We start from the raw sequence: 20,378 nt of genomic DNA on the forward strand, positions 1-20,378 counted from the left end.
ACACACACACATGCACAAAGGTGACAGAACTTTACACCTTTAAGCCCAGATGGACTGCTGCTTTGGCAGAGCAGGTTGTGCCTTGTAAGAGTTTGCTCTACCTCAGTCTTTTCTTTGCATTTTTCCGAACTATGAAGAGAGCACATCCATGCCTACTTCTCTTAAAGACATTTGAGCCTTCCACCACTCCCAGCTCATCTTCCCCATATACAAATGAAATTTCTTCTTTGCCCAGGAATAGAATATTTCAAAATATAAGAAAATAGGCAGTGGAGCTAGGATATCACTTGGTAGTAGAATGCCTGCCTAGCATGGACAAGATCCTGAGTTCCATCTCCAGCACTGGGGGAAGAAAGGAAAAAAAGTTGTGATGAGGCATTCAGACCCAGAGTATCAGCCACCTTAAAAAAACCTTCTTTAATCTGAGGCTTAGTGTGTTCCCTGCTTGTAGATTTTGGATATGCGTGGACAACTCTGGTCACAGCATAAACTCACACATTCTTATAGTCATGTACATTTAAAGTGTGTCTCTCACCACTCTGAGAGACTACTCAAAGTTTGCTTTGGGAATAATGTTTAGGCTCTGGGCTCTGCACAGCCATACAATCTTGAACTACTAGCAAGAGCCACTGTTAAGTGCTTTTGCTGTCCCTTTGGGCTGAGGTTATTCTACCCAGCATCTCAGCCACCTTCAGACATGGCAAGACCTGGTGCTGAGAGAGCAGAAACAAAGCCTTTGCAGTATTATCAATTGAGAGACCCAGAGCTGAGAGATGTTGAGGGGCTTCCCACAGTTAGTGCCAAGTGAGAGGTGCAGACTGGGTAGGTCTCATAGCCATTTGACACCTGTTGTGTGGTTCTTCCCCATCACCCATAGGATATGTTGAACTTGGTCAAGTTTATTTGTAGGGTTCTGAGATGTTCATCTTTCATTATTTTCACTCTACCTGGTATTCTTCCACATAGGAGAGTGACCTCTGATCATCTGTGATATATACATACCTGCACTTGCTTGCAGGAGATTTCAGGGATATTCGAACAGCCTGCATTGAGCACCTGGTTATTTAACTATGCGGGCCTTTGTCTTATGCAAACTTGTCTTGGTCCTATCATCTAGAGTACATGGAAGTAGGCAGGATTCATCACCTGCATACACCACTTATTGCATCTTAATTTAGGAGCCATTTTCCACTGGGCTCGGCAATGTTCTTACTTCGGAATGAAGCTCCCTTTGGGCACCGCGTGAGCTAGTGACATAATTGCATTAATAAAATGAATCAGCATCCAGTTTAGTTTTCCTCAGCCAGTGAATTGTGGCCCTGTGCCCTTCCACAAGGAATCAGAACAGACTGCACTAGAGTTCTTGTGCAAGTATGATGGTGGACTTTCCTTCGCGTGCAGAATTACCTACCCTCTCATGCTCACTTAGTCTCTCTGCTCCTCTCTCTCCCTTTGTGCTCTAAACCTTGAGGCAGATAAATACATACCAAGTGGGCCATCTCCCTGAAAATTAGAAGTTACAAGCTCTAACAGAAATGAACAAAAACGTTGCCTGGCACACGCTGAATGGAAGAACTGGGATATGCTAAAGAGAGGAATGGAAGGCTCACTGGAAAGTTGAATGGGGCATGTGCTATGATTTGTTTTTTAAAAATGATTATAGACTAGATGAACAATTTCAGGACTTTCTATATACTAAGGAAGAGAAACTTGGGAGTTTAGAGTAAGTTTTCAAACTGCTCCCATATAGGATTCGTATTTCATGCTGCATTTGCAGCCTGCCCCATTCTGGAGGGGATTGGAGGTAGCACACTGGAGGAATTGTGTACCCACACCCTGCATTCAAAATGCCTGGGCACTGGTTTGGTGGAGGCATGTTATGAACTCTATGTGGAAAAGGTGATGTCACTGACAGTGCAGGAAGCATGCACAGAGATGGAGGTACTGGGAGAGAAGTGAGAGAGACTCAACCCAGAATCCTCCTAACTGTGTGCATTGATTAGCCACTCCTGTAGACCTTATCCAAAGTGCTCCCGACTAAAAGTGTTGTAGATTTCCAGTTGTTTTCATATTTTTAGGTATGTGCATATATATGACATATGGAGTGGGACCCATGTCTAAACAGGAAGCTAATTTATGTCTCATACATACCTTGTACACATAGCCCAAAGTTAATTTTAAATACTATTTATAGTAATTTTGTACATGAAACAAAGTTTGTGTACATTGAATCATGAGACTTGTGGAGTTATATCATAGTGTCATAATAAAACTTATTTTGTACAATTAATATAAACCATGAAAAGGTGGAAAGAGCAGTGCTCAAAAAGTTTTGGACTGTGGAGCAATTTAGATTTGTGAGTTTTGGACTGAGGAAGTTCAACCAGTGTGAGGTAAACACCACTGAGGAAGGAGCTCAGGAGAGGAGAAAGCGGCATTGCCCTTTGGTGGTTTATCATTTAGATGAATCCACATGCCAATGTGGTGGAATGTGCCCATAGCCTTGGGCAGCATGACAGGGTAAGGGGGTTGCTGGACAGAGGAGGTCCTGATGTCTAGAAGACATAGAATTTCACGTGACTTTTAAAGAGCTGATGGGAAAGGAGCAAGCAGAGCAGATTTTCTGGGGTATCTTGACACTGTATTTGCCATTTGAGAAAGACCTTCACCATGTTGGACAGGCCTCAGCATGGTGGTAGAGCAAGGTCATGGTTCCCTTGTTGTGCTTGGCAAACTCATTGGAGAATGGCAGATTTTTTTTTCTCACCTCATACTGTCTCCTGACACTCTCCCCACCATCTGGTATCTTCAAGTGGCCATGACCTTGTTAATGCCTGCCTTGTTTAGTCTTATCTATTTTGCTGTAACTGTCACTTACTGTGAAATGCCATTCCAGTCCTTCATGTGGATCAAAGCAGGCTGGAGGCAGCACAAAGGCAGCTGGACAAATCTTAGACACATTCCAGAGATTCTCACAGCTTAGGTTCCTGCTGTGACCAAGGGTTCATGCCCTGCGTGGGGAAAGGGTAAGGATCCAGTGAAAGCTTATGTGACTTTATCAGCTGGCATTTAATAAATGCTCAATAAAATGCACTCTCCCTGTCAATCATTCACCTCATATACTTAAGAACATGGGGAAGGATATTGACTGGCAGCTACCTGTGGAGATAGTAGAGAGAATATTGAGAGAAAATCCTAATCAGGACCTGTCCTCTTCCCACCACAGCTACTAGAACAAAGGCTTCGACACATGTAAATAGGGAGGAGGCCCACCCAGAAGATCTGCCCAGATAGGAGAGAACTGGAACCTACTTCGGGTGTTTTCCCATAACCTTTCCAGTTGCTTTATTGCTTTGTAGGTGGGGAAGCTGAAAATGCAGTTGGCCTCTCTTCTTCCCTTGGACATTAACCCCTGAGCGGTTACACTTCTGAAATAAAATCCGTTTCTGGTATTCTAAGTCCTCAGTCAGGCAACAGTGCCTTAATTGAAAGGCACTCTACAGTTTCCATCAAGCAACTATACCAGAGGTGTAGACAAGAAAGTTTCGTAAAATCTTTAGTTTTCTTTTTAAGATTTTAAAAATGTTATGCAGATACGTGTTTACCTGAGTATATGTATGTGAGCCACATGTGTGCAGAGGCCAGAAGAGGGCGTTGGACCCCCTGTACTAGAGTTTTAGGCAATTATGAGCCCCCTGCCCCAGTGTGGGTGCTGGGGACCAAACCCCAGACCTCTGTAAGAGCAGCAAGTGCTCTTAACCACATCTTTCCAGCCTCCAAATCCTTAGTTTTCTGCTATGAGGATTTGGGATGGGGTCCACACCAGTCCTGAAAAGATCTCATCCTCCCCTTTTGTTGGTTGTACTTTTCAGAACCAAGAGCCACTGAGAGAAGATGACTCTGATTTCATCCTAACCGAAGGTGACCTCACCTTGACCTATGGAGATAGCACAGTGACAGCAAATGGCTCCTCAGGCTCCCACACAGCCTCTACAAACCTTGAGGGCGGCAGAAGAACAAAGAGCAGCTCGGAGGAAGTGCTTGAGCGAGACCTGGAAACAGGAGACCAGAAGGTTTCCAGCCGGGGCACCCCCCTTGTGTTTCCACTGCAGGAAAATGCATGACTTTCCCCTAAACCCTGAAGGATGGGGGAGACGCCCAGGGAGTGAGGATGACTGCATGTCCCAGTGTGTTTGAGGTGTGGCATTGAGTGGATAAAACTAATGCTGTTGTTTTATTGGGGTCTGAAGCTATCTTACTACTCAGAATTTAACCTAAGACTCAGATGGTGAATCTGTCTCTAAATTAAGACAAACGCAGAATTATTCCCAATTTTTCACATAGTAGTTCGCTGTTTCAGAGTTAAACAAAATAATAGCTTGCTTTAGTGTTCTCTTAATTCATCCACCTGCAGCATCTGATTAAGGTGGGGCAGATACAGGGCTTGACCTGTATACTCTAGTGCCAGCAGCTTTCTCGAGGAACGTCAAGTCAGGAAGACACACTAGATAAAGACCATGAAGAAAGGCAATTGAAATCAGAGTTCCAAGGGTGTTGGGAGCTGATGTTATACTGGACAAAAGAAAAAAAGAAAAAAAAGCTGTTTGAGTGGAGCCTCTGGCTGTGAAGGCTGCACAATTGCATCCTCCTTTTTCAGGAGTCCTGGCTGTTCTACACCTGTGTTTCTCCTCGACTGAAGATTAGAATAGGTAGCTATAGCAGTTGTGACGACACACACTGGTAGGATATGCTGAAGAAAGTGTAGCCATTGGCTGGGGCATTAGTTCAGTGGTACAGTGAAAGAGTGCTTGTCTACCATGTACAAGACCCTGGGTTGTATCCCCAGCACTGCCAAAAAGGGGGGTGGGGGGAGAAAGTGTATCCAAGAGCATTTCAATATGGAGAAAAGAAGTCTAGTTCCTTCTCTGGAAATCTCCATAAGAGTTACTGAAATATTTAAAACCAAAGGCAAATAGTGTTACATTGTTTTTTAATTACTTTGAGGACAGGAGGTGTTTAGAACTGCTAATGATACCATTGCAGCAATCATTCAACTTTTGAGGGCTACCATGGGAGCCAGCTGCCTGCAAAATTAGTAATGACTGAGGTATCTGCATTGTTCTTACCTAGGGAAGAGAAGGCAGCAAGAAACTGAAGAGGCAATAGACCAATAGTTAGAGGAAAGAAATTTCAATGTGAAAAAATAACCTGCAAAGAAAAAAAAGAAGTCTTTATTTTTATGTTATGTTTCACTTTAAAAACAATCAAAAATGTAATTCTAAAATCACACTCTAGAACTGAGTTTGTTAAAAATCTATGTATGTGTTCAAGTATAGGCTGAGCTTCCAATGGCAACTATCTTTGGGACAAAAAATTCAACACTTCCTGGTTTCCTAAAGGTACTGTTTTCAATACCTTTAAGATGAAAACCTTCTGGCGTGTTTGTTTCAATACAAACTTCTATTACTAAAAGTACATAGCCACAGCTTTTGTATTCTTTTAAATGACTTAACATTTCTGCTCCTTGAGGGAATACAGGATCGTCCAAAGAAACTAATGAAATCATCTTAAATTATTAGATGACTGGCTTTATGTCAGCATCTTGTCTTGACTTAGATGTAAATTTTGATAATTCCAGTTTAAGAGTATAGGCTGAGCCATCTCTTTGTGCAAGAGACTTTGTGTAGGTCAAGGAGCATCCGCTGCGGCAAACTTCCTGTGGTCCAGGTCTTAATGCCACACTCCACTTTGGAGTTGCACATTCTCTTCCAGCCTGATTTGGTTTACTTTCTTCAGGAGTTATGTTGTATACTGGGTTATGTTCAGATACATAGAATCGTGTCTAGCAAACGTCTGAAATAGTGAAACAGGAAGACGTTTAGTCAGATTAGATGTGCAAAGTAGAGACACATCAGACACACTCTGAGTCTTGCCTTTGCCATGATTGGTGACTGTGCTTTCCACTTGTCTAGATCAGAACTTCCCAAGAATCCACGGAAAAGTATATTATCTGAGTTCTGGTGGTCAAAGGTGATCATATTTTAAAAACTGTTGGTTAAAACCAATTGGCTCTTTCTTCTTGGAATGCCTTTCTCTTCAATGCCAGGCCAGTACCAGCTTCTGTAAACCATCCTCTTTCCAAAAATTCTTTTTTATAATGAAGTGGGGTTGTTGTGACACATACTAATGAGTTGCTGCTGTAAAGTCGTGCTTGTTATAGTTATTTTTTACTTTGCTGAACTTATAACTTGAGTTCCTTGTTTGTAGTCTTCTCATAAGATTGTATCTTCATCATTAAAATCTAAGTGTGACTTGAAACTTGGTTATCAAGTTTTCTACATGACTTCAATATTCTTCACTGTTTTCTCACGCTGTTTTAACTGCTATCTTAAACAGTTTCACAGGAAAGATCCCACAGGCTGTCTGCTCAGCTCCCAGCATCTTCACCATCAGGGGTATCATCTGTTCTTTCTCTAGGCTTCTTTTGGAGAGTGAAGAAAGAATACAAATGATTTCTTTTTTCATTAGCTGATGTACCTTCTTAAATTTAGCATTTTCCATTAGAATTTGTTACTGACGATATTCAAGAGAATCTTTTCCTTACTTCTGTTCTGCTAGTTCTCCAGGAGCCTATTTTTCCATCAGTTCTCCTCACAGAATTTCAGATGGCTGTGGCTATTTTTGATCCTTCAAATTCATAACAAGTTGATGTAGATGGTCCTTTATTGTTTTCACCCCTTGTCTTATTGTACCAATGAATAGCTTGATTTGCAGTGATGTTTTCTCATTTTTGTACCTCATCTTTCTCCTTTTTCAGTAGCTTGTTCCTGTTCTCACTCTTCCCCTCCCCATCTCTCCTGAAGCGCAACACTTCTGTCCTGGAGGATTGCAGTGGCTCCTCAAGTTTCGTGCTGCACGTCTGTAGATGGCTCATGTTGGATCCCAGTTTCACATTCTGTGTTTCTATACTTTCCTAGGCCACAAGGTTCTTACACCAAAGCTCGTTCATACAATTTAAAATGGCAACTATATTTATCACTATTTTAAAACTTTTGGATCCTTCATGTAATGAAGGAGAACTGAAAGTGCTCAACTCCTGATCAAGATATAGAATAACATTGGTATTCTGTACAGACTGTGATAAAGGTGTTGGAGGACATAGTAGCATTTGATTTTTATTTCTGAGGTATAATGAAAGGTCATTTTGATTTCTGCAGTCATAACATTTATCCAATTTCCAGAGCCAGAGTCCCACAGGAACTTGTTAGCATGGAAATAGCTGCTGTCTCCTTCTATGAGTGCATCTCTATCAAGGCCCCAGAGCTGTGGCAAGTCATTGCCGCCTGTCTCCTGCAGCCTCACCAGCAGCACAGGCACCATAGGTACTGTAGGCCACAGCACACACGGATGCTGTTTGCTCCTCCTCCACCGTGGACTCCTGCTCTACCAGGAATAGAGCAGCTATGGTCCATAGGAGTCTTAAGACTAGGATAGAATTAGGAATGTTGAACTAATTATGCATGCAATCTCAGTGGCCACATGAGGAATCAGCAGTGAAGCAATGGATCATTAAGCATTATTCAACCCAGTAGAAAGCTGTGTTTCCTATAAGATTAGGAATCCAGGTGTCATCAGAGAGAGGGGTCATTTTCTTGGTGTGGGGAGGCTGCTACATCAGCTTACCATGGACATGGCTTGAAACTTAGGTTTTTAGTTTGAATTCTTTCTATATAAGCTGTTCTACTTGCGCACACTTGAAGTAGGTAAAGTACTGAGAGAACTCTTGAAAACTTTCCTCCTGTGTCTTATAGTACTAGCATTTTTGGTAGCCTGATTTCTAAATGGACTGAGAATATGTATGTGTTTTTCTGTTTAGTGTACACAAACTAATGCCCTATAAGATCAGCACATCCATAATGAAATCACCCATTTAACCTTTTGAATTCCTTTTTTTTAGATAAAGTCTCACTATGTAGCCTAGGTTGGTTTTGAACTTGCAGTCCTCCTGCCTCAGGCAGTCCTCCTGCCTCAGCCTCCTGAGTGCTGGGATTACAGGCCTGTACCCCCATGCCTAGCTTAACTTGCATTTTTAAGGGAGAAAATATTTATTTGGCTCACAATTCCAGGTAACATTTCATCATTGTAGGGAAGTCACAGAGGCATGAACTTGAAGCAACTAGTCATATCCATAATCAAGGGCAGAGAGAGAATGAATCTTTGTGTGCTTCTGTTCATCTCACTGTCCCAGTTAACTCACATTTTTAGTGATTAATTTTCCCCCAGGGTCTCACTATGTTTCCCTGTCTAGGCTTGAGTTCCTGGACTGATGTCATCCTCCTGTCTCGACTTCTCAAGCTGAGATTATAAGCACACAACTGTGCTCTGCTAATGGTTATTTTCAAGTAAGACATTGCTTTACAACTTTCTGTGTTTGGTTTGATAGTTTCTACAAATAAAAACAACTTATTAATGAGTTAGAGCCATATGAAATTGCTAATATTAAACTTTTTAATAAACAAAATGGCAGTTTCATATAGATCGATTTATTATAACTGAATGATATTTTTCCTCTTTCTATCTACAATAAAGTCCATTTTGATTTTTATACTAATCCATGGACTTTCAAAACTGGAAAAAAGCTAAACAATCCCATGAGGCTTCAGAGTACTAAGCTAGCAAAGGACTCAGAACACCTGTGTCCCCTCACAGAGCAAGAGCTTTCTTAGTGGTCTCCTCAGGTTGTGGGGTTAGGTTGTGGAAGGCAGTAGCCAAGCTTGCAGGAGGCTGATGGTTACATGTACTCAGACTCAGAGCCAGCAATGAGGGTGCTCCTTTAAACAGTTATCTCAGTAATAAGGTGAGGTTTGCATGTTTTTTTTTTTTTTTGAGGTGCAGTGTCTTCGATGTGTTGTCCTAGGCTGGCCTTGAACTTACAGTCCTGCATTAGCCTCTAAAGTAGCTGGACATACAGACATGTGCCATTGTGCCCAGATTGGTTTTTTTAAGAGATGGTAGATTAGGCTGATTTCTTCTTTGGTTGGGTCTTTATAAAGCCTTAGTTTCTCTCTTCTGCTGTTTGCTTAATTTTGGAGGGGAAAAATGGATAGGAAAGCCCTGCTGATGGCCCTGGGGAGGAAGTGCCAACCAGGTAGGATACACCTTATCTTCACTTCATGGCTTTGCTGCCCTTGTGGGTTTCTAGGAAGTTTTCAGCATATTATAAGAAATTATTCTGGTAGAGAAGAAAGTTAACCAGCATGTTTCTCAGCCTAGTCTTAGATTAATTCATAGCCTGTTGTGTTTCCTCCTAAAGGGTCTTACAGTCTTTGTTATTCTGACCTAGTACAATATAAGTAAATGGATATTCAATGCATCAAAGTAAATTATTTGACATATGATCCTAATTTTTGTTTGCAAAATGTGGAAACTACCCCAAACTTCCTAGGAGTCCTAGGAAGGTGAATCCACTTGTTGAAATGGTTCCACACTGAGAAGTGTTGTACCTAGGCTGCATCAAAAAACAGTGTGTTGCAAAGCCCAGAAACTGTCCATTTTACAGCCAGATATTTATAAAAACCATACTGAAATTGCTGAGTCTTGATGCGACTGAGTCAGGTTTCTCTGAGAAAGTAATCCCAAGTCATCTTCCAAACATAGCTCTGTAGACTGGGGTAGTCTAGAGCAGAAGTTCTGAACTCTAACTGCATATAAGATTTGCCTGGCCAGTTTAAAACAATTCAAGGTTGGAGGTTTGGCTTAGCAGAAGAGCAGTTGCCTAGCATGTCAAGGCCCTGAGTTCCATTCCCAAGCTCTGAAAAAAAAAAAAAAAACAGTGCAAATGGATCACCATTAAGATTTGGCTTCCCTGGCTTTAGGGTGGGATCTGGAATGCATGTTTTGTTTTGTAACTTCCAGGATTCCTCATGAGCAGCAGGGTTTAGAGCCTTTTGGATAAAGTTTATACAGTGGACCATGTTTTAAACCATAGTTAAAGGACTGGCCTATTGAATTAAGCATTGCTTATTTTGTAATTGTTAGTCCTAAGGAACAAACAAGTGTTGATTTCTAATACAGACTGAGCCATTGTAAAACTTTCATGGCAGTCTTTGCAGAACTCAAAGCCAGGCTCCAAATGAAAACCTACAGCCTTTAAGGGGAGAGATGGGCTACTAAGGTGTGTGAGAGGGGGAATTTTGAACTTGTCATCTCCATTCCCACTTGTGGGTGGGCAAAAGGAGGGTTTTGTCTTTGACCAAGCTGCTGACTAGTCAAACATGAAGGATTCTGGGAAGCTGTCTTTTAAAATCAACATAGAATTCAATTAATAGTCCCTTTTGTGGTCAAATGTTCTTGTTTGTTCCTGTGGCTCTTTCCATAGAATGAGGTGGGCCAGTTTACTGCCAGCAGCACAGGGGAAGGTTGTGGTCACTCTGCTGTCACATTTCAGCTTTGGTATTACCCTGACAGAAGATATAAACCCTTGTCATTTCTTTTCCTAACACTCCTTGTGGGAACCACCTAGAAAGCCTAAACTTTCTTAGAGAAGGAATTCTGACATTTAAAGAAGATTGCATTTCTTTCTGGGAAACAACCATATGAAGGTTGCTTCATATCATCCAGGGCGCTTCCTAGAGTGACCAGTGATGCCTTGGAGCTAAAAACTACACTGTGACATGAAATGTCTAATCAAGCAAACTGCAAAGAGCTCCTTGAGTTGTATCCTCTAGACTCCCAAGTGCCTTGTGGTTTGGTAGACAAATGAGATCTTGTTAGGAAAAAAAACAATCAAAAGTTATTTCAGCGATGTGTGAACATTTCAGCTCAGTTAGGGCAAAGAATCAACAGTTCTTTCCAAAACGAAGGTCTGCTTCACATTACTCCCCCCAGCCTCTCCCGTCCTTTGTCCTCAGTGGACCTGAATGTGATCTTGTCGGATATTTAGTGTGAACCAGTGATTCTCAAGTGCAGAAACACCGCTGACATGGGAGGACAGTTGAGCAAGCCACCCAGAGGTGCAGATCATCCTCTTGTAACCGACGTGAATTCTAAATGTACCCCAGAGCTGGCAGCATCATCCTAGGTAAAATGTCATCTGTACGGAGGGCTGCTAGGGCTGCAGCTAATGAGCTGATAGTTAAAGAATTTCCCATTCCACATCAAGTGGGGAACTTAGGCACTTGACAAGTCTCATGCCTGCCTTTTGATGTTGATTTAGTTTGAGTTCGTGCTCTTGTGTTATTGAGTTAGATCTGTACTGTTTTTTAAGTGAGATTCTGGCTTGCTAGTGTCAGCTGTTGCATTCTGATGCAGTAAGTTGAGTGAATCTAGTGGCCAAGAGACCTTAGAAACAACACATCTGAATGCTGCTTTTACCACTCTAATACCTAAAAAGACCATTCCCTTTTTAAAACCTAGTTTGAATGACCCATAAAGAGATGTTATAAGAGCCAGTACTCATTAATGGCTAACCAGAAAAGCAAGCAGACTCTTACAGTCCTTTTAAAATAGAACCTTAAAAGCAAACTTTCTTTCCCCTTTCAGTTTTCATAGACATTTTTCAAATTAGGACATACATCTTATCACTGAATACTAACAAAACTTGTATAGAGCAAGACCAAAGTTTTTGACATTAATTTTATTTTCATAAGCAGAGTATGCTATAACTGTGGCTTAGATGGAAGCCATGGGCAGCCAGGTTTGGGCCACTGAAGCCTTGGGGAGTGTGAGGAGGGTCTGTCTGCTATGCTGCCTTCCGAGGCCTGAAGCAGATATGAGAGCAGAGGCCATCTTGTCCTCATAGCCACTTTTAAAAAGGCATTAACAGAATTTCCAAATGTCCTAATCCACGCTCAACTCTTGGCCAATTGGAAATTTGTCTGGGCCTATATGTGCTGGAGAAACTGAGACAGAAGAGAACTTATGAACAGCATGAAGCACTGAACATGTGCTGTCCAAAGCACTTTGAAAAAGTTATCATCCTAGTGTACTGGGATGAACTGCAAGGATGTTTGGGGGCTGGCTTTGTGAATATTCCATTTGTGGGCCTTGAGGAGCAGAAGGGTGCTTTTCAGTTTTGTGGGTATTAAATCCAGGGATGTGGAAATAGCACTGAAGTCACTCATTTCAAGCATTTCTTCAGAGTAGGGCCAATTCCTCCTAGGTTATCTTTTTGTTTTTACCTGAAGTCCATCTTATCATTTTTTGAAATGGTTTACTATGCCCACTAAAATGAGTAAATGAGAAGAGATCAAGATTCATTGACTAGCTGGAAAGCAATTTTTTAAAGTAAAATAGGGTGAATTTAACATAGGAATGATGAAATTTTCTGGGGAACTTTTATAGAGAGCTAACATACTGTATTTGAGGAGAATTTTATAGAAAATGTTGTCATCAAAGTGTATTATAACTGTGAAAATTAAAGACTTGGAATTATCCACAACCTTTATGTGCAATAAAGAATACTGTAGTAGGCCCCCAAAATGCTATCTTCCCTTTCACCTTTTACGTAATGTTTGCCTTTGTAGAGATGTTTAGATTGCTATTGTACAGCTAGCCATGTGTTTTCCTGTCTTTTACTGATAACATTTTTTCTCAATGCTTTTTTTTTTACAAAATTCAAAATAAAAAGATGAAATGGCTAAGCTAATCTTGTTTTGTATTTTTAAAGTCCCATCTATTCTATGGCAACAGTGGGATCCTGTTTCTCCCAAGTTTCTTTTCCTCACTGAGAAGTTACTTCTTTAGGGGAATTATTTCTCTCCAGGGGAATTCATTCAACCCAGAGTTGGCAAGCTACACTTGGACTCTAAAGCAAATCCAGCCTATTGCCTGTGTTTGTAAATAAAGTTTTATTGGCAGTTACTACACTCATTGATTAGCATGCTGTTTGTAGTTGCTTTATCCAACAGTGATAGAGCTAAGGACTTGTGAAAAAACCTGAACTATTTACTATTTGACCCTTTACTAAGAAACTTTCTGCCAACCCCCAATTTAGATGCTTTAAAAAATTCAACTTTTAGGCTGGAGAGATGGCTCAGTGGTTAAGAACACTGACTGTTCTTTCAGAAGACCTGGGTTCGAATCCCAGCACCCACATGGCAGCTAACAACTGTCCGTAACTCCAGTTCCAGGGGATCCAATAACCTCTTCTGTCCTCCACGGGCATTGCACTACACGGGTGCTCTTACCTACATGCAGGCATAACACTCATACACATAAAATAAAAATAAAATTTGAAAAAAAATTCAACTTTTGCCAGGTGTGGTGGTGCATGCCTTTAGTTCTAGCACCATAGTGAGTTCCAGGCTGGGGCTACAGGAAGACTCTGTCTCAAAAAGACCAAAAAAAAAAAAAAAAGAAATTCTTCAACTTTAGAATATGGTATTATGTGAGTGTAGTGATACACACCTGTAACCCAAAACCCAGGAGGCTGAGGCAGGAGAATCACAAGTTTGAGATCAGCCTTGGCAGCATATTGATGGCACTGGGGAATGGAAAACATGATAACATTTTTGAGATTTTTAGAGTTAAATAGTTTAAACTTGGCCTTTTCCTGGAATTCCTGCTGGCCCAGAAGAGTCTCACAGGCTTTCAGTGCAGAATCCTGAATAACCAATCACCAGGGATTGGCAACAAGAATTTGTGAGATATAAGTGCTAATCTTGACATTGTAACTCCAGTTCCAGGGGATCTGATGCCCTCTTCTGGCCTCTGTGGACCTTGCATGACATGGGTGCACTTACCTACATGCAGGCAATACGTTCATACATATAAAGTTAAAAAAAATTTCTTTTTAATTCTTGAACCCAATATATAGCGTTTCCTTCATGGTCCTTGTATTCCTTTTCTGTAGAATAGCTTTTGTTGGATTCATGCAATTGAGCCACATCCTAAAATCTGCTTAGAAAAACAAAATAAATTGTGTCATTAGCATAGTGCTAGTCATTATAATTGCATAATTAGAAACAACTAGATAGAACAATTTGAAAGTAAAAAAAATTGTTTCCGTTCATTACAGCTTTCATATCCTAGGGAGAAAAATTAAGAAATTGGTTCTTTAGGAGGCAGGCTCTTTGAAGGAGAGCTACATATGTTCAGTTGAAAACAATACCACCCAGACCTTTTATTTAAGAAGCAATTTAATCAAGATAGACATGACTGTACTTGGTCCTTATTCACATTGATGGTATTGTCCAGATATCTGCCAATGTGAAGTGAAACAGATCACATCTCTTCTTTGTTATGAGGAGGCCTTGTTGAAATGGCTCCAGCAGAGGCAGGATCAGGGAACTAAAACTCTTCCTATTTTATGGCCATAAATATCCACATTGCACTGTCACTTCCTGTCTGGAAACTTCATCTCAGCCAATATGTCTGTCATTATTTAACAGTCTGTGATGTTCCTGCCCGGCAGAATTGCACAGCAGTTGGTACCAAATCAGCCCCAGTTTCTGACAGTGTGATAGATTGCCTCCACCATGTGGCCTCTCCAGTGTTGGTATAGCATGCTGAGTGCACCGGTTCATGGTGACTAACCTGGAAGGGAAAGAACAAAAGATGCTTGAACTTCACAGAAATCCACAGACAGAAAGTCTGTTGAACCATGATGATTTAAACCATAGTTTTCCCTATCTACATTATATCACCCAGTGTTGGAAATGCATACACAATCAGCACCTATTATTTCTGGCTTGTGAAGACAGACAAGGAGAAAATGTGATGAGGTATTCGGTGAGGATGAAGACAGAAAGATGATGGGGCTCCCTCTACAAATATGGCTGTGCTTTATGCAGCTACAACTGTGGGATGCCTGTTTTAAAGAGCTTTCTGAGGGCTACCGGGTAGGAGACAGGGAGGAGCTGGGTTAGCGCTGCATCTTCAGGGACCAGCCATGTAGTCATCCATTATTCACGGGATACTGGCTTGTATGTGCAAAATCACACTGACAATAATCAGCTGTTCAGTAAGGCTGAAACTGTGTCTATAGGCAACATGTCCAGCTGTTTGCATTATGGCATCTGAAGTGTTTTCATCTTTCACTTAAACATATTGGAAAGAAAAAATAATAAATTTTCCTTTAAAAGAGGGGTTGAAGAGATTGCTCAGTGGTTAAGAGCACTGGCTGCTCTTGCAGAAAACCTGGGTTCGGGTACCAGCACCCACATGGTGGCTAACAGTTGTTCCTAACTCCAGTTCCAGGGAATCTGATTCCTTCTTCTGGCCTCTGCAGGCATTTCATGACATGGATGCACTTACATATATGCAGGCAATACATACATACACATAAACACATTGCTTGGGCCACTGTGTGTGAGCAGTGGAGGGTGGGCCAACTGTGTCTATGTTTGTGCTAGTTCTGCCACCAGTTTCTCTTTTTGCCTTTAAAAAATATGTAATATTCATCCATGCATATAATCTGTTTGGATCAAATCCACCCTCCAATCCCTCCTCTCTTCCCTTCATCACTTTTCCCTCCCAACTTCGTGTGCTTTTTTATCATAAACACTGAGTCCCATTTAGTGCTGTCTATATGTGCATGGGTGCAGGCCCATCTGCTGGAGCATGGGTAGCCTCTGAGGAGCTGCATCCCTGAGGATAACTGACTCTCCTTCTCCCAGCAGCCATCAGTTGCCAATAGCTCCTCAGATAGGGATGGCAATTCACACTGGATTTTGGCTGCCTTGCCTTTCATGTAAGTCTTATTATGCAGTCCCAACCACTATGAGCTCATGTGTGCAACTGCACTGCCATGTCTGGAAAATATTGTTTCACTATAGACTTCTACTCCCTTTGGTGCTTACAATCTTTCCATCCCCTCTTCTGTGATGATCCATGACCCCTTGGGGTGAGGAGTGTGGTATAGATGTCCCATTTAGAGTTGAGCACCCCACAGTCTTTTATTCTCTGCATGTTGACCAGTTTGCACTGCAAAAAGAAGCTTCTCTGATGAGGATTGAGAGACACTAATCTATGGATATACAGATAAGAACTTAGGGGGAAGATTATTATGCTCATTCTCAGAATAATAGTACTAGGTTTTCCCTAGCCAGTCACAGGTTTTTGACTCAGCTAACAGTACCAAGCATGCATTCCACCTTTTGGAGCAGGCTTTAACACCAATCATTAAGTGGCTGTTTGCTCCCATAACATCATGCCGCTATTGCACCAGCAGGCATAGCTTGTCAGGTTTATGGTTATTGTACCTCCCAGGGTTCACAGCTAAATAAGACCACTGATGACATTTTCCCCTGATAGCATGCACAGAGCCTTCTAGCACTTTGAAAGCTAGTCAGTAGCAGTGAAGCTTCCACGTTAGTATCAGGTTGATTTCTCCATGTTTTATGGCTCAGGTATGTGGTGTCTTCAGCAGTAGGGCCTTACCATGATGTTCTAGACAGTAACCAAAAGCAATAGCAATAGCTTGAAATGTTTGGGGAGGTCTATGGGACCCCATTGAATAACAACTCAGAAAGAGGCAACCCGCAGCGGGCACTGGAATTTTTATTTGATAGTCTGTGGTGTCTGGGGGAGGTATTGTTTCACATGCACACCCCACACTATAGGGTAACTTCATTTAAACTCCTTTTACATACACATATATTTTAGGGTGCTTCTATGACAGTGGGTTTCCATATAGCATTTTCAAAGCTCTTTAGTGTTCTTTATCCCACCTCACACTCACTCCTCTGCCCTGCCGCCCTACCATCCCTCACACTATTTACTCTTCCTGTTCCATTATTCCCCTTACCCCCTTCATACCACTTGCATCCAATCCCCTTCCCTTGACCCCACCCTCATGGCCCCTTACTAGTTTCCTGCCTTCTATGGGAACTCCAATTTAAAGATACATATCTAAATATTCAAATGTAGCATCCACATATGAGAGAAAACATGCAGCATTTGTCTTTCTGGGTCTTGATTACCTCACTAAGGATGTTAGTTTCCAGTTTTATACATTTACCTATGAATTTCATAATTTTTAAAAAACACTTATTTTGTTTATCTTTATTTATGAGTGTTTTGCCTGCATGTGTGTAATTGTACCTCGTGTATGCAGAATTTCATAATTTTGTTTTTAACAGCCGAATAATATTCCATTATGCAAGTGTACCACATTTTTCTTATCCATTCATCAGTAGATGGACATCTAGGATGTTTCCATTTTCTGGCTATTGTGAATAGAGCAGCAATGAACATGAATGAACAGGTATCTCTGTAGTGCGATATAGAGTCCTTTGGGAATATGCCCATGAATATAGTACAGCTGGGTCATACGGTAGATCTATTTCTAGCTTTTTGAGGAATCTCCACACTGATTTCCACAATGGCTGTACTAGTTTACACTCCCACCAACAGTTAAGTGTTTCCTTTTCCTCATCTTCCCATGCCAACATTTCTTGTCATTTTATTTTTAATCTTAGCCATTCTGACATAAGATCTCACAGTTTTTTTTTTTTTAGACAGGGTCTTCCTATAGCCCCAGCTGGCCTAGAACTCACTATGTAGACAAGGTTGGGCTCCATATCACAGATGTCTCTGCCTCCATGGTGCTGGAATTAAAGGCATGCACCACCACATCCAGCTCTCAGTAGTTTTAATTTGCATGTCCCCGATGACTCAGGATGTTGAACATAAAAAAAAAGATTTCTCAGACATTTGTATTTGTCTTTTGAGAACTGTTTAGTCCCATGCTCCAATTTTAATTGGATTGTTTGTTTTCTTGGTGCTTAGTTTTTTGAGTTCTCTGTATATTCTAGACACCAACCCTCTGTCAGATAAATAGCTGGTAAAGACTTTTTCCCATTCTGTAGGTTGCTTCTTCGCAAGAATGATGATGTTCTTTGCTATACAGAAGCGTTTTAGTTTCTTTAGATCCCATTTATCAACTCTGTATGTCCATACTTCCCTGAACATGCCTGATTTTGCCACCAGCTTCTTGATTTGGGGGCTTTTCCTTTGATACAAGATGTGTATGAAATTTGGCATTTTCTAATGTGGTAAAGCTAGCCATCAACTGATGGATAATAGAACAACTGATGCAGAGTTTAGAGAAGAAGATGTTTCAAAATGATTAGAAACATACATAATCTATAAGAAATATATTATTAGAATCTACTAGAAATATACATAATCTATAAAAAGTCATAATAAGGGTTGTCAAGATGGCTTAGTGGGTAAAAGCACCTGCTTCAAAGCCCAATGACCTGAGTTCAATCCCTGGGACCCATATAGTAAAAGGAGAAAACCAACTCCTTCCTGAAAGTTGTCCTCTGACCTCCACACACATGCTGTGGCCTGCATCCCCTGCTTCATGCTCTCACACACAAAACAAAAATATAATTTTAAAAAATTTAAATTTATAGTAAGCATTAAGGAAAAGCTAACTTCCTAGATGTTGTGAAGCCTTTCTAAGAATCTTTAGAACTCCCCCTAGTACAGGTTATTTACCCAAAAACCAATCATGTCAAATTTCAGTATAAATTAACTTAGTGAAAACCAGTTTTCAAGATGGGTGTGATAGTACATGCTGATGAACCCACTTGGGAGGTTGGGACAGGAGGATCACAAGTTTGAAGCCAGACGGGGCTACATAGTGAGTTTGAAGCCAACATGGATCACACAGCAGCAACCTGTCTCAAAAACATTTTTTTCAAAGGCTTTAGGTTGGCTGACTTCTAGCCCCAGACAAGATGAAACAGATGCACTTATTCCTACACAAAGTATAACTAAAACCCAGAAGACAGAGAACTTCTTTGCAATGTTAAGAACAAAAGAACAATCTGGATATGAGTACTCTGGGTTTTCTTTTGCTTCCTCCATGTTGTAGAATGGGTACTGAAGAAGCCAGTGCACCAGAAACACCAATGGCTATAGAAAAAAAGAAACCCATTCAAAAACCTGCTATCACAGAAAAGAATCCACCCACAAAGACAAAAAGCAAGCACCACCAGCCTGTTAGCCTTAGTCTAAAAATTTGAGACACTTGGACTTTTGGACTGCCACCCTGCCCTGGAAGTAACCAAGTGATGTACTAGTGTACTGTCAGTGGACGCTTGCTAAAATAGAAGATTTAAACGTGACTCAGATAATAACATAATAACCTAAATGTCCAAGATACAATGAAGAGAGCACATTTCAAACCAACAACCAATAAAATGTCAACTGAACAAGAAACAACACCTGACAGATAGCAACACTGACATGGCATTGATACTGAAATGACCAGAAACTGGCTTTAAGCTGTTATCACCTTGACTGGATCTGGAAACAACCAAAAGGCAAGCTACTGAGCAGACCTGTAAGGAATTTTCCTGATCAGGTTCTTTGAGATGGGAAGACCCACCCTAACTGTGGGCAGCACTTTCTGGTGGCAACTCAGAGAAGAGCACTGAGAAAAAGGCTTTTTGCCTACTGCTGTTGCCACCACTGTTGACTGTGTCATGCATATCAGAATCCAGCTTCTTTGGGCTTCCATCATGCACTGAAGACCATCGGCTCTCCAGGAATCCTCCAGCCTCCAGCACTAGATTGGGACTGCTGAGGTACCCAGCCTCATGCACTGAGCAGCTACTGGGTTCTTGGCCTCTCCAGTGTGAAGACAGTCACAGTTGGACTACCCAGACCCTATAGAGTAAGACAATCTAATAATCCCCTTTTAAAATATATTCATCCTATCTGTTCCATTCCTCTAGATAAATCTGATTGGTATAAGCTGAATTAAATTTAATAAGTTGAATTAAAATGCTTTGACTTGGGGCTGGAAAGATGGCTCAGCAGTTAACAGCGCTGACTAGTCTTGTAGAGGACCCAGGTTTGATTCCCAGCACCCACATGGTGGCTACGAACCATCCTTAACTTCAGTTCAGGGGAATCCGAAGCCCTCTTCTGATCTCCGTGGCATTGCACAACACAGGTGCACTCACATACATGCAGGCAATACACTCATATACATAAAATAAAAAAAAATAATAAAAATTTTAAAAATGTTTCAACTAGGGGACTCCCTAAGCCACATTCACCCTTCCATCCCCCCTGCCGTTCTATACTCCTAGGTTGGGCCCTGCGCCATTCCTAGACTTGGGGCCCCAGACACCTGGGGAACCAATACTGCTTCCTGACCCTTCTCACCCAGACCAACTCAGTGCCTTTCTTGGGCCCCAGGAGCACCGCTTCTGGTCCTGGCCCTGCCCTCACCTCCCTCTATTTCCCTGGTCCTGCAACACCCGCCAGCCTCTTTCTGGGGCTGACAGCCTCTTTCTGGGGCTCCGAGGCTTACCTTTACTCTCCCTGATCCTTTGCATCCAGTACAACCCAGCTACTCAATCCACTCCCTGGGAAATCTTGGGCCTTCTTCCCTCCCCATCTGCCTTTGCATCCCT

At 41.5% G+C, this 20,378-nt stretch overlaps 2 protein-coding genes and 2 pseudogenes across 3 annotated transcripts in view; 1 reads left to right on the plus strand and 3 right to left on the minus strand.

Annotated features, from left to right (window-relative positions):
- The window catches only part of Slc9a7 (solute carrier family 9 member A7), a 184,506-nt gene extending 179,282 nt beyond the window's left edge, over nt 1–5,224 (plus strand). For both annotated transcript variants that reach the window (XM_029559149.1, XM_029559150.1), the window contains one exon: nt 3,873–5,224. In XM_029559149.1, the coding sequence (XP_029415009.1) occupies nt 3,873–4,124 (252 nt within the window). In that variant the 3' untranslated portion in view covers nt 4,125–5,224. The remainder of the gene's footprint in view (nt 1–3,872) is intronic.
- Nucleotides 5,225–5,556: 332 nt separating this feature from the next.
- Nucleotides 5,557–6,214, minus strand: LOC115068596 (annotated as a pseudogene).
- LOC115068598 lies at nt 6,204–13,081 on the minus strand (annotated as a pseudogene).
- A 943-nt stretch (nt 13,082–14,024) lies between these two features.
- The window catches only part of Chst7 (carbohydrate sulfotransferase 7), a 51,182-nt gene continuing 44,828 nt past the window's right edge, over nt 14,025–20,378 (minus strand). Inside the window, exon 2 of the mRNA XM_008824102.3 lies at nt 14,025–14,535. The gene's annotated coding sequence lies outside the window, so the exon portion shown is untranslated. The remainder of the gene's footprint in view (nt 14,536–20,378) is intronic.

The sequence above is a fragment of the Nannospalax galili genome, unplaced genomic scaffold (assembly GCF_000622305.1).
Source record: "Nannospalax galili isolate Female #2095 unplaced genomic scaffold, S.galili_v1.0 scaffold129, whole genome shotgun sequence".
NCBI lineage: Eukaryota > Metazoa > Chordata > Mammalia > Rodentia > Spalacidae > Nannospalax > Nannospalax galili.